Genomic DNA, 12,794 nt, shown 5'->3' on the forward strand with positions numbered 1-12,794 from the left:
AAATAGTTATAGGGAATCCTCACTGTCAAGATTTTGAATGAGTCTGAAAAAGATCTGGATGTGTAACAGACAGGGCCGGCCCTACTCTGATGCAGGGTGAATCCCCAACCTCGGGCAGCAGATCCCAAATGGTGGCAGATTCTGCCTTGTGGAGAACTAGGTGTCCTTCCCAGCGCTCCAGAAAGTTGTGCTGGCAACTCCACTGCTGTGGCAAAAACAGCTGGCAGCGCTTTCTGGAGTGTCACCCGCCCAGTGCCCTGCTTTGAAGACACACCAGAGTGCAGCATCAAGTGGATACTCTTTGGGAAGTCTTGCTGGCTATTCAGAAGAAAGAGCAACCAGCACTGCTCTCCAGAGAAGAGTTTCTGAAAGGCTTCTTCCTTAGAGCGAGGAGGCATTGGCGAGGAGGTGCCCCTGGAGATCACCTGTGCTGCCGTGGCAGACAGTCTTCAGGGCCATCTCACCCGTAATGTCTCTCTAAGAAAGACATCTCAAGTGAGGCATCACGGGAGGAGAGGCCTGCCGCTGCCATAGGGAGGTGGAAGAGGTCAGTGACCGCCACCCGGGAAGGTAGCAGAAGTGAAGGAAGAGGGCTCATTGCAACGGGGTGGGTGAGAAGAGAGGGCAGTGGGGGAATAGAGTGAGCAGCCGTGGCCATTGCTGTGGCTGTGTGATGGGGAGTGAAGTAAAAGCAGCAGTGGAGGGAGGAGGGCGGTCCACTGCTGCCACCACTGTCATCTTAGTTGGGGGAGGAGATGGGAGAGTGGCACCATTGTTGTCGGGGAGTGGGAGTGGCTGTCACCAACACCAGAGAAGGCAGTAGTACGGGGAGGTGGAGGAGGGTGAGTGGTAGGCATTGCCAGGTGTGGGGGGTGAGAAGAGAAGACAGTGTGGGGGGGGAAGGTGTTGCACTTGCCCTGTTAACTGACAGAGTATCCACCAGATGTTTGGGACTACAACTCCCATTATCTCTAGTGCCCATGGTGGGTGGGGATGATGGGAGTTGCAGTCCAACACATCTGGAGGGCATGAGGTAGAGAAGGCTGGAGTACAGGTACATAGAGGGTCTTCCTTCTTTGTCACTTATATGCATTAATGATGTACGACAGGATTAGCATGGTATAGTGCCCATACTGGATTTATACTGGAGAGACCTACATTCAAATCTCCACTTAGCCATGAAACTCGTTAGATGGCCTTTGGTCCAGGCACACTTCCTCTCTCAGCCTAAACTACTCACAGTATTTTTGTGAGGATATAATGGTGTGTGTGTGCGTGTGTCTGTCCCTGCACACTGTTCTGAGCTTCCTTGGAGGAAGCGTGAAGTAGAAACAAAGAAAGGCAGTGAAGCGTTTGGCACACTCAAGAAGCACTAGAAAATATTCTATATATTTTATATAGAATCTTCTATATTTTAATAAGGGCCAGAGCATGAAGGAATTAAGAGTGAACTGAAGAGTTAGAACAAAGGTACTTTGATATCAGCTGATTTGTGAGGGCAGTGGGACAAGGCAGAGAGAAGAAAAGACCAGCAATATTTATACTAGGGAAGGAAGGACATTTTCTCTCCAGAAAGGTCACAAGGGTGGGAAGGGAACAGAAAGGGAATGAAGATTCGAGCTATGACTATACTCCAAATCCAAACAGAGGACTAAAGTAGATGTTAAATGTCTCTTTATATTTAATGTGTATGTTTTTAAAATACAAATAATAGCCCTTTGGAGGAAGAGGCAGATAATTATTGTTAATTCCAGCAGATTGGAGAGCGGGAGATGGCACCAGCTTCTGAGGAGCCATTTTTATCAGGGCCCCGCCAGTGGAGGAAACCTTCCCCACTTGCCAGGACCCCAATAATTATCATCCCCTCCTCCAAATGGATATTTTCTTTTATAAATGTGCACATTAATTGCAATGAGCACACATTTAACAGGTCAAATTTTGCCCCTGGATGCAGAAAACCTGTCTGACCATAACACTTTATTCCACTTCTGTCTATAAACTCAGACTGCCATCTGCCTCCAACCTCCTCTCGCATGGAGGGTCCTTGTTCAAGGATGCCTTCTGGCCATAACTGGTTTCCTGAATATACTTGCTCATCAGCAACAGCTTCAACAGAAATTTTTTGCTCAGATTAATGACCAGTATGACCAGCCATGCAGGCTGAGTCTTCCTTCTTCAGCACACCACATTCGCCTGCCCCTCCTTATATTTTGCTAGGAGATTCTGCCATCAATTAGAGACAGGGCTGTGTGCAACTATAGCAACCAGAGCATAGGCTTCAGATCGGCCCAGGCCATCCATTAAAAAGGAACATTTTTAATGAGCCACTCTGCTCAGCATCGGCTGCTGCTGTAGCCCTGACCTATCTCCTGTGACTGTGTCAGCTAGAAGGGGCCACCAGAGGGAGGCCGGTCCTCCCTTTCTGCCGCTTTTCATTTCCTCTTATATTAATCACAATAAGGTACACAGCAAGTCATAGCAAACACCTGGAGATGGCTGCAGAAAAGGTTAGGGGTCTCGTGTCATAGTTGGGCTACAATGCTGGCAAGATTTGAAGTATTTATTCGGTATCTCCTTCAGAATGGAGACTATGAGATGCCTCAGCACTGAGAATGTGGCAGCTGCACAAGAGCTGAATAGGGTGAGCCTGGGGTTAAGGGGGGGACTCCAAAAATTAGGCAACAGAGTGTTGGATCCAGATGTATGCTGGATCAACTGCACTAAAAGAAGTGGACTTCCCCACCTGCTCCTTCTCACAGCAGCTCCTCCAGTCCCCTAAAATGCCACAGAGAATTAAGAAACTGAGCTGTGGTGTGTAGAGGAGCGGGATTCTCAAAAATTGGATGGGGGGACAACTGTCCACACGCAGAAGATCCCTTCCTCTTACAGATGGCAGATCCTGGATCCAGCCCAATGTGTTTTTATTTATAGTAATGTTGCGCAGGAGATGTTTCCATGCCCACAGACACCACCATATTGAATTGTATGCCACCTTGAGCTATTTGCAGAAAGGGTGGGAAATAAATTTAATAAATAAATAAAAGTAAATGAATAGGAAAACTATATTACAAAGTGCAACTATAAGGGAATATTCTATTCGTGGAGGTCAATGTCCATGCTAGACAAGAAAAATGTGGCAGATGATACAAAGAAAAACAGGAGTGCAAGTGAAACCACAAGTGGGGCATTCTGCGACATAGTGCAAGGATGGCAATAAACGGGGACGGAAGGGTGGGTTTATCCCACATGGAGAAAAAAATACCGCACTTTCCCCATCCCAGAAAATCATGGAAAACGGAAGGAAAGAGGCGAGATGACTGCAGGACAGGGACGATGTCATGTGAGGGTTGCGGGGCAAAATGGTAAACAAGGCAGGACAACAATGCAATAAAAGTCTGGTGTGACGGAGCTCACAAATGACCTGCATTATGTATTTCAGTGTATTGCCTGCTTAATTGTTTCAGTCTATTCTTGAAATTATTGATTTTACAATATGGGTTGTTACAGAATTCTCAAACCCAGTGCCCTCCAGATGTCTTGGAATACAATTCCCATCATTTCCCACCTGCATGGCCATTGTTCATGCCATCTGGGGATTATGGGAAGCTATAGTCAAATATGTTTGGAGCACACCAGATTGGAGAAGGTTAAGTTATTATATACATAAGAATCATTAGTGCCTCTTCTTAAGAAGGCAACGGAAGTATTACCCCAATGTCTCATATGGGAGCCAACTTATGAAAAGCTAAGTGATGCCTTATGTGCAACATATGAGCTCACAGAGGCATCCAGCTGGTCAGCACTGGAATGATATGGTGGACTGGATGGACCTTGTTCTGCAACCCAACAAGGTGGTTCTTACGGCAGGCCTGGCAAACCTCTTTCAGCCGGGGACCTAAAGTCGAATTTCAGATGGGTCCCAGGGGCTGCATTCCAGCAATGGGTAAGGGCACCTGGCCAAGGACTTAGTGGGTGCGGCCAGATGTAATCTATGCCAATTTGGACATTTTCCCATGAAGCACAGCTTAAATTTATGCATGTCTACTCAGGAATAAGCCCCTGTGCAACAGTTCAGGCATGCAAACAACATCTCAATTCTAAAATTCCTTCAGTGAGGGAGGAAGCAGCAGCCAGGCACCTCTCCATCATGCCTGGGTCCAGCTCCAGCTGAGAGCCCCCTCCCTCCTGCTACCAACTGTCTCTGCAGAGGCCACCAGTGAGGGAGGAAGCAGCAGCCAGGCACCTCTCCACCGTGCCTGGGTCCAGCTCCAGCTGAGAGCCCCCTCCCTCCTGCTACCAACTGTCTCTGCAGAGGCCACCAGTGAGGGAGGAAGCAGCAGCCAGGCACCTCTCCACCGTGCCTGGGTCCAGCTCCAGCTGAGAGCCCCCTCCCTCCTGCTACCAACTGTCTCTGCAGAGGCCACCAGTGAGGGAGGAAGCAGCAGCCAGGCACCTCTCCACCGTGCCTGGGTCCAGCTCCAGCTGAGAGCCCCCTCCCTCCTGCTGTCAACTGTAACTGCTGAACTTTGCAACTAAGATTGTAGTGCCTGAATTTGCTTTCCTTTTCCCCCTCCTCCTCCTCCCTCCCAATCCCCTTTCCTTTTGTGTCATGTCTTTTAGATTGTAAGCCTGTGGGCAGGGACTGTCAAGAAATACTTTTGTAAGCTGCCGTGAGAGCCTTTTTTGGCTGAATGACGGCATAAAAATCCTTAAATAAATAAATAAAAAATAAAATGTAAAAAGTATTTACATTTTAAATACCTAATAGGGTTCTTAAAGTTTTAATACACTTAAATCGCTGTTATCTTTGATCGCTGGCTGGAGATAAGAGTGGGTTTCCCTACATTGTTCTAGAAAAAGCCTGTCTTTCTTGTATCTCCAATCAGCCCCTTAACATTCGGTTACAACAAGTATTTTACTAGGTCTTTCCTCACATGAGGAAAAAAAAACAGGTTTTAAGGAGAGAAGGTTTCTTTGTGTAGGCTTTTGCAGGACAGAAGTTGGGATTTCCTGTATTGTGATGCAGGTATAAGGGGCAAGGCTTGCAAAAGAAGCTGGGTGGGGACCTCTGTGAATCCCGCTTGCAGGGCGGAGGTTCCCCGTCCCTGTCTTAAGGGATGTCCCTGGAGGTCTTCCAACTTTCAAGGAATGAAACCTAGTTCTCTTACATCCTACTACATGATATTAGCCATAAAATCAGCCACCCTCATCTCAACAAAATATTAATGAGAGAAATCACTTAAGCAATTGTTAATCAAAGCCCCTTAACATATGGTTAACCTGGGATGCTATGAACAACAAGAATTTCACTTGGCCATTGCTCACAACAGAGAACATGTCTTAAGGACAGAAGCAACTTCTTCAAGACAAAAGGTGTTGCCATGGTGCAGAGAGGGAGTGCCAGTCTGTCAGAAGGAAGCCTTCACATGCTTCTGATACATGGCATCTGGCATGTCAGCTGGCTATGTCTTGCACCAAACCACGTTGGTGTGCTTGGTATATCGCAGACGGTCCTAATGGATGATATTGAGCTGCAAAGTATTCCCACATAGACAATCATGTCCGAACTTAACTCACTTGTGATGTCATAGACCACCACGGCTACTGTGGAGTCTCGAATATAACTGGGGATCAAGCTTCGGAATCTCTCCTGGCCTGCTGTGTCCCAGAGTTGCAACCGCACCTGCCCGGGCCGGGGGAGAAGAGCGGCAGAGGGGACACAAAAGAGAGGAGACACACACGCACACACACAATTAGGAGAAGAAACAGCCAAGATAGACAGAGAAAAGAAGGCACAAAAGAGACAAAAAATTAACGGAGGAGGCATCTATCCATTTTTTATCTGTTATGCTCCTTTTGTGTGTGTGCATGAACTGACAATTCTTCATTTCTTATCCTAATATTTTGGTTACTTAAGGCATGGAGAAACTACCATGTTCCTCTGTTGCAGATGTAAATATTTGTAATCTGATGTGATGCACACACTTGCCCTTTTTAGGTATTCAAAGCATAACAAATATACAGGGGGCGGGGCAGGAAGAATCCTATGGATAGAGCTGTATGTGCGAAGAGCTCCTCTCCCAAATGTGCACTCACTATGTCTACCTTCAACACCAGAAAAATGATCCTTTTAAAAATACTTCGATACTGTAAATTTTGTTTTATGACCAAAATATATGGTATAAAAACAAGGCCATTGAAATGCAAATCGAAGGATAGAAGAAGAGCCATGGTATGGTTTCATCAGGTCACTGGAAGAGGCCACACTAGTATCTAGACAGAATGTCCTTGTGCTAACAGAGAAAATAGGACTAGTGGCAATGTAAGTTTGCAATCCACTACATGATTGCAGCCAATGAGCTACTCCAGAATTTAGAGATTCAGAGAGTGCACCCTAAATCCTCTTCTGTTATTTGAGGTCTATGTGGGCCAGAGCTGAGCCCTCTGTATACACCTTTCATGACCTCTCTCTGGAGGCTGTTAATGAAGGGTTTCAGCTTGTACCATGTGTGAGGGGGGACTTTTTCAGAAACCTGAATGCTTTGGAGCCAAAAGGGAAACCGCATTCAAGTACAGGTTGGAAGGCATTCATCATTCCCTTGGGATGGAGTGTGTGTGTGTGTGTGTGTGTGTGTGTGTTTATTTAAGGCCGGATGTGCACTAATGCATGCCTCAAGGCCAATTCTCATTGACCTGTGAGATTTGCAATGTGGCCAATATCCACCTTGCACTCTGAATAGGACTGGATAATCAATAAACTGGGAGCAGTCAAGTGTGCTGATAGCACCGAGCACAATTTGGCACAGGGGTCTTGGAGAAAATGAAACAAGACATGCACTTAAGGCTGAGTGGGTTTGTCAGAGGAATGCTTGATCAAACCTGCTTTGGATGCTGGTTCCTCTGACTTCATTGTTTCCCCTGAGCTTTGAATCAATAAAGAATTGTTTGGGATATATTTTGGGGGAAGACAAAGAGAATTGAAGAGAGACATTCGTATTTCTGCCACTTGGTCAGAAACAACCTCTGGGGAAGCTTAGAGAAACCTACCATTGCTCTTTTTCCTGAGCCCCTGCATCACTCAACCTGTGGCTTTCATTAGTGCAAATGGAAAGCCTTGGAAACAACCCATTAGGCCTGAGATGGATGTTTGAGAGTGCATTAACACTGCACGAGATAGTTAGTTGCTACTTATTAATGCAGCGGCTGCTGCTTTCCTCTCATTAGAGACAAGTCCCATCTGCTTTGACATTGGGTTATCCTTGCACAAAGTTCCCCCTTCAAATCTATAAATCAAGACTCCCCCCCCATAAGTTTTTTCCTTTCCAATGTCATTTATGAGAAGACAGGCAAAATGCAGGCACTTAGGAAGGACTTCCTAGCAGAGGGGCTGAGTGCCCATCCTTGAAGAGATCACAGGTCACAAATGTCCTAGATCACAAGTCAGAAAAGGCTTATGCGGTCTTATGGCAGATGCTCAGCAGTTCCTCAGCAGGTGAGCTCAAGGGTTCTCTGAAGATGGAAAGTTTGAAACCTACTGGGCCAGGGATGCCTGGATTCTACCTGTGCAGATGCAGTCAGACTGCAACTCCCATCATCCCATAAGGCTCATGGGAGTTGCAGTCCATCAACTTCTGTAGGGCCACACATTGCCCACTCTCAGTGTAGAAGAACCCTTGACTGCAGTCCTCAGCCATGGATATGAAAACCATCCAGTGAAGCCGCAAGCCTCCAAACTTCAGTTTTAGCCATGGGAATCATGGCTGAACTATGCTATATAGAGTACAAGTGTCAGCATATATATTAATGGAAGGTATTGGAGAGAGAGAGAGAGAGAGAGAGAGAGAAGTCATTCCATTTCCCCCTGGCAAAGCTTGAGAGCAGACTGCCTATGGAATAATATGAAGGACAAGAAGAGTCCATGTGGAAACAGCATGATTCTAGTCCTCCTTCAAATTCCCACTACCACCCTTAAAAGATTCACGGCACTCTGCAGGTGAGGAGAGCACAGGCCAGCCTTCCCCAACTTGGTTTCTGAATTGCCATGCTGGGTGGGGAATGATGGGAGTTGTAGTCCACCACATCTGGAGGGCACCAGCTTGGGAAAGGTTGGCACAGGCAGATTTCTTGCTTGTCCATTTGGGCAATTAGTAATAGGGGCTTCGCTCGAGAATCCTCTATGCTTTTGCCCATTGCGTCTGTCTGACTATATAGTTCAAGTAGATCCGATCTTTAGCAGCTTCCGCCCACTTACTGTCCGGTCTTCCAAGTACATGGTTTTAGATAAGAAGTCAATTCCAATTGTAGCCTGTAAGAAAAAAAAAGGGGGGGGAACAGGATAATGCTCAGCAGCTATTTTGGAACAAAAGTCATTTTAAAATTACAAACCGTGACTGGGATCCAAAGAGCTACCTTGAGTGCTCTCCGGGACTTAAGCATGGCCAGCAGAATTCTCCCCGCCGGCCTTAATTTCAAAAAGGGTTGCTATATTGTATAGAAGGCATGAAATACAGGTCCAAAACTCCCCTTGGGCATGCAGAACTAGATACGTGTGAAATGGTGAGATCCCATTTCACATGTACACAGTGATGCGCTATTTGAAGTCATTTGGCAGATGGTCAACAGCCCTCTCAGTTGTTCCTTCACACCCATTTTGGATACATTCGCACAGCTCTGCCACCGTTTCTTCACCACATTCATGACAGAGTGTGCCTAGGTCAGCCTTGCCGAACCTGGCATCCACATGGTGTTTTGGACTATAGCTCCCATCATCCCAAACCAGCATGGTCACCGGCTGTGCTGGCTGAGCTTTCCAACACATCTGGAGGATGCTGAGTTGAGCAAGACTAACCTCGGGTATTTTGCTCTGTTACTGTCCTAGCAATGGCACTGATATCTGATAGTTCTTTTCTTTTTCTGCCACACTGACTGTTCAGTCTTCCAAGAGTTGACAGAGCTCCAAATAGGCTCTCCCACCACAGATGCTCCAGGCCTTTTCTCTGGGGTTCCACAGTAGTGCAACCCTAGAAACCTGGGACCACATCCAGGAATCCTTGTACTGGCTAAAACAAACACACCAAGAAGCAAAAGCACCATCATTTTACTGTAAGATACAAAGAGGACAGCTACCATGATTAAACGGATGGCGGCACTGGCACACTGCAGCTTACTTTGCCCTTAAGTCTACTCAGTAAAAGTAAATAAACTGGGTGAGGATGTACAGAGCATATGAATGCTAGAGTCCCTTTCAACTAGCCAGGATGACGTTGGTTTACAACCAAGGATGCAAATTCCAGCAGGGAATAAGACTGATGAGCTCTCATGCGCATGGCTGCAGAGCTGACCACTGTAATTAAAAGGAGGCATCTCCAGAGCTCAGGCATTGAAACACTCCCGGCTCTGGGAGTTTGGATTTCAAGTCACATCTGCTGCTGAGTTCAGTTGATTAATCAAACAGTATGTGCTGCAGTCTGCTAGGGGCATCCTCTCCAGAGGGAGCTGGCCAATATTTATGAAGCGACACAGCACTGGCACTATATACACAGCCCTGTGGAGTGAGCTGAGTTTATCTAGGTATTGGAGGATGCGAAAATAAGGGAATATATCTTCTAGCATCAGAACCCACAAAGCTGTTAAGTGCTGCTGAGTGGTCAAATTCTGATACCTGGGAGTACCTTTTCAATTACACAGCAGAAAAGAGAATGTAAACAGGTGAAATCCAAATTTCTGCACATTTACGTATAAAGCACTCTGGCCCTCATAGCTGTCTGAAAGGTACAGTTTGACAGAGCAGAGAAAAATGAAGGTGAGTTCCCAAACTCTACAGGGCAAGACAACAGCTAAATGCAGCCTTCCCTAGCTTGGTGCCCTTCAGATGTGTAAGACTTCAGCTTCCATCATCCCCAGCCAGCCCAACTGCCATGCACTCTGGGGATGATGGGAGTTGTGGTCCAAACACATCTGGAGTGTGTCAAGTTGGGGAAGGCGGGCTTAAAATCTAGGGCAGCAGGATTAAATTCACACTTATTCAGATCTTCTGTCCAGCACTGCAAATGTAACCTAGCATAACGGGGGTCTCTAGGTCTTGTTATGTCTGTTGCATTTCAAGGGGCTCAATGTTTGCCTAGGAGGTTGACTTTCACAGGCTACCATGGCAACAGTTAGTCTGGTGAGCATGAATTCTGGGTAAGCTGCACATTCTCCCACCTAAATATTAATGCTCATCTTATTTACATACTCTGCTCCCCATACAAATGGAGGACAAATGCTCACGTATAGTGCCTGATGATCTAGGCTTAAATCTTTAGTGTGGGCCAAACAGGAGCAAACAAGACATGCAATATGTAGAAATGACAGTAAGTAAAAATGCTCCTTGAAGGAAACATTCTCCTTGAACCTAAATGGAAAGAGCCTGCGTGGGTACCATAGCTAGCTCCTGCCAACTCTTCTCCCTGATCCAGGGTATGCAGGCAGGGAAGCTGGAATATAAGAATTTGCTGGGTATGTCATACTGAATTTGGATTCTTGAGGACCCCACCTTTAGTTTTAGTAAACCTCCACTTTCCCTGGGTTTGTCCTGGAATGTTCAGATGTTGGAGAAAATATTCATAAGTGGGAACGCATAAGGGCTTTGATTTCAGAGAGCAAGAAAAGGCCTTCAGGGTCCTTTTATTGATTGGCTTTGCAACTGTCTGAAGGGAGATTGAGTGGGATTTAAGAGAGAAAAAGCAGCGGAGCCAGGAAGCCAATTAAGCTCAGTATCCTGCACCACACAACTCCCTTCAGAAAAGCAAACAAGCTTTTCGAGTTTGAGGGCCCCTGAAGCTCAGAGGTAGCAGTCACTTGAAAAGAAAGGCAGATAGTTCAACCAAAGGTCTGGGGGAGGCCGATGGGAGATGGATAAAGAATGTCACTAAATCATAATTTCCCTGCCTTGTTCAAGTGGAAGGCAAGGACAAAGAAAGAGTAGGAGTGGAAAGCAGGCTATATAATATTTGCTAGCCATCAGTTTTAATACAATAAGGCCTAAGGAAATACTTGGAGGAAGAGCAAATAGCAGACCTATTTATACTGAAAGATTCAAAATTCTGAACCCCCAAAAATTGAAATTTTGCAACTTGAAGGAATTAGGCAACTTTACAAACTTTTTTTTTGTTATGTAAGAAACCCCCACCAACAATCTTCTTCTCAGCCCTGCTGTCTTCTGAGATGTTACCAGGCATCACCCACATTTTTGACTCTTTGTGCAACATGTAAGGTCTAGACATTATCCTAGGGGGTCCTCCCATGAAGCTGAATGATGGCAATTTGAGACAGATAAAAGGAAGTCCTTCACAAAGTGCATAATTAATAAATCTACAGAATTTGCTACCACAAGACATAGCTTGGATGGCTATATACTTGGATGGCTTTAAAAAGGGATTAGACAAATTCATGAAGGAGAAGGCTGTCAATGGCTACAAGTCATGATGGCTATATATGAACTCCAGAATCAGAGGCAGTATGCCTGTTGCTAGGAAATGTGAGTGGGAGGGTGCTATTCTGCCCATGTACTGCTTGTGGGCTTCCCATGGGCATCTGGTTCATCACTGTGTGAACAGAAGGCTGGATTAGACAGGCCTTTGGCCTGATCCAGCTGTGCTCTTCTTATGTTCTTATTTGCAATGGCCCAATAACAATTTCTGTGGTTGTGAAACAACTGGATCCTCACAGATGAGAGCAAGAGAATTAGGAAGGCACTTTACCAACTTTCCCCAACCTGGTGGCCTTGAGATATTCCAGACTAAAACTCCCATCATCTGTGAACATTGACCATGCTAGCAGAGGCGAATAGGAGCTGTAGTCCAAGACATCCGGATGGCTCCAGGATGGGGAAGACTGCAATAAATTATGGAAGAAAACAGGACAAAGGGTTCAAAGTGGGCCAGAAGAGCCTTGAATTAAATGCTGGCCTACACTTTGAAGAATTCAAGGATTTTCAAGGCCAGTGTAACATTCATAGAGGCCAATGAGTAGCGAGCAGAATTCCAACAATTGCCTCAATAAATTGCCTTCAACATAAGGACAACAACAGCTATTAAGTAATACAAGATGGGCTCTGCAACAAAATGTGTGGATACCAATTTCCATAAAAATAGCATATGCTAATGTATATGTATTGATGCAAATTTAGAAATAATTACTATAATTTAAATAGAATTACAATATATCTCACCACAGTGGGGAAGACTATGACCAGTTGACGTAGGCCTCTTCAGCTTGCTGTCCAGGTGCTAACTGTTGATGGGCAGCTGTCAGTCAGCTTCCCATGGTCACTGATCTGAGCATGCTCAGTCATCATTGGGTTATTTTGGGGAGGGGGGGAGGATGTTCCCCCGTTGTTGCTTTTTCCTAAAGAGCTTTATTTCCACGATCCTGAGGGTTGCCCCAAGTCTCGTCCGCGATTCCCCTCTTGTGCCAGTCCAGTTCACTCCCGCGTGGGGCGGGTAGGGGGACACACACCACCTTGTCGTTTGTTTCAGGCAGCCAAACAACTTGGACTGGCTCATTCTTAGCAGTTTGGAAATAAAGGTAGCTCTACTAGGATTGTTGCTACAGAAACTGATCCTGGAAAAGGAAGGAAATTGTGTGGGCCTATTATTGAATTGGCAAAAGCAGAAGCCTGAGCCATTACATCTTGAGGCCACCCCCTAGATGGCTGCAAGCTTCCCTGTATCCCAACCCCATTAAATCACCTGTTATTTGTTAGCTGTCTATGATGTTAGGTTGAAGGTTACTAACACTGAAGTGCCTTCAGC

General features: G+C 45.9%; 1 protein-coding gene across 1 annotated transcript in view; it reads right to left on the reverse strand.

Moving 5' to 3' along the window:
* The window catches only part of RAB6B (RAB6B, member RAS oncogene family), a 69,742-nt gene that overhangs the window by 11,041 nt on the left and 45,907 nt on the right, over positions 1–12,794 (reverse strand). The window contains exons 3-4 of the mRNA XM_063132301.1: positions 8,252–8,305; positions 5,578–5,683 (exon numbers count right to left, since the gene is read on the reverse strand). Coding sequence (XP_062988371.1) covers positions 5,578–5,683; positions 8,252–8,305 — 160 coding nt within the window. The remainder of the gene's footprint in view (positions 1–5,577; positions 5,684–8,251; positions 8,306–12,794) is intronic.

Source organism: Elgaria multicarinata, chromosome 8 (genome assembly GCF_023053635.1).
Source record: "Elgaria multicarinata webbii isolate HBS135686 ecotype San Diego chromosome 8, rElgMul1.1.pri, whole genome shotgun sequence".
Taxonomy (NCBI): Eukaryota; Metazoa; Chordata; class Lepidosauria; order Squamata; family Anguidae; genus Elgaria; species Elgaria multicarinata.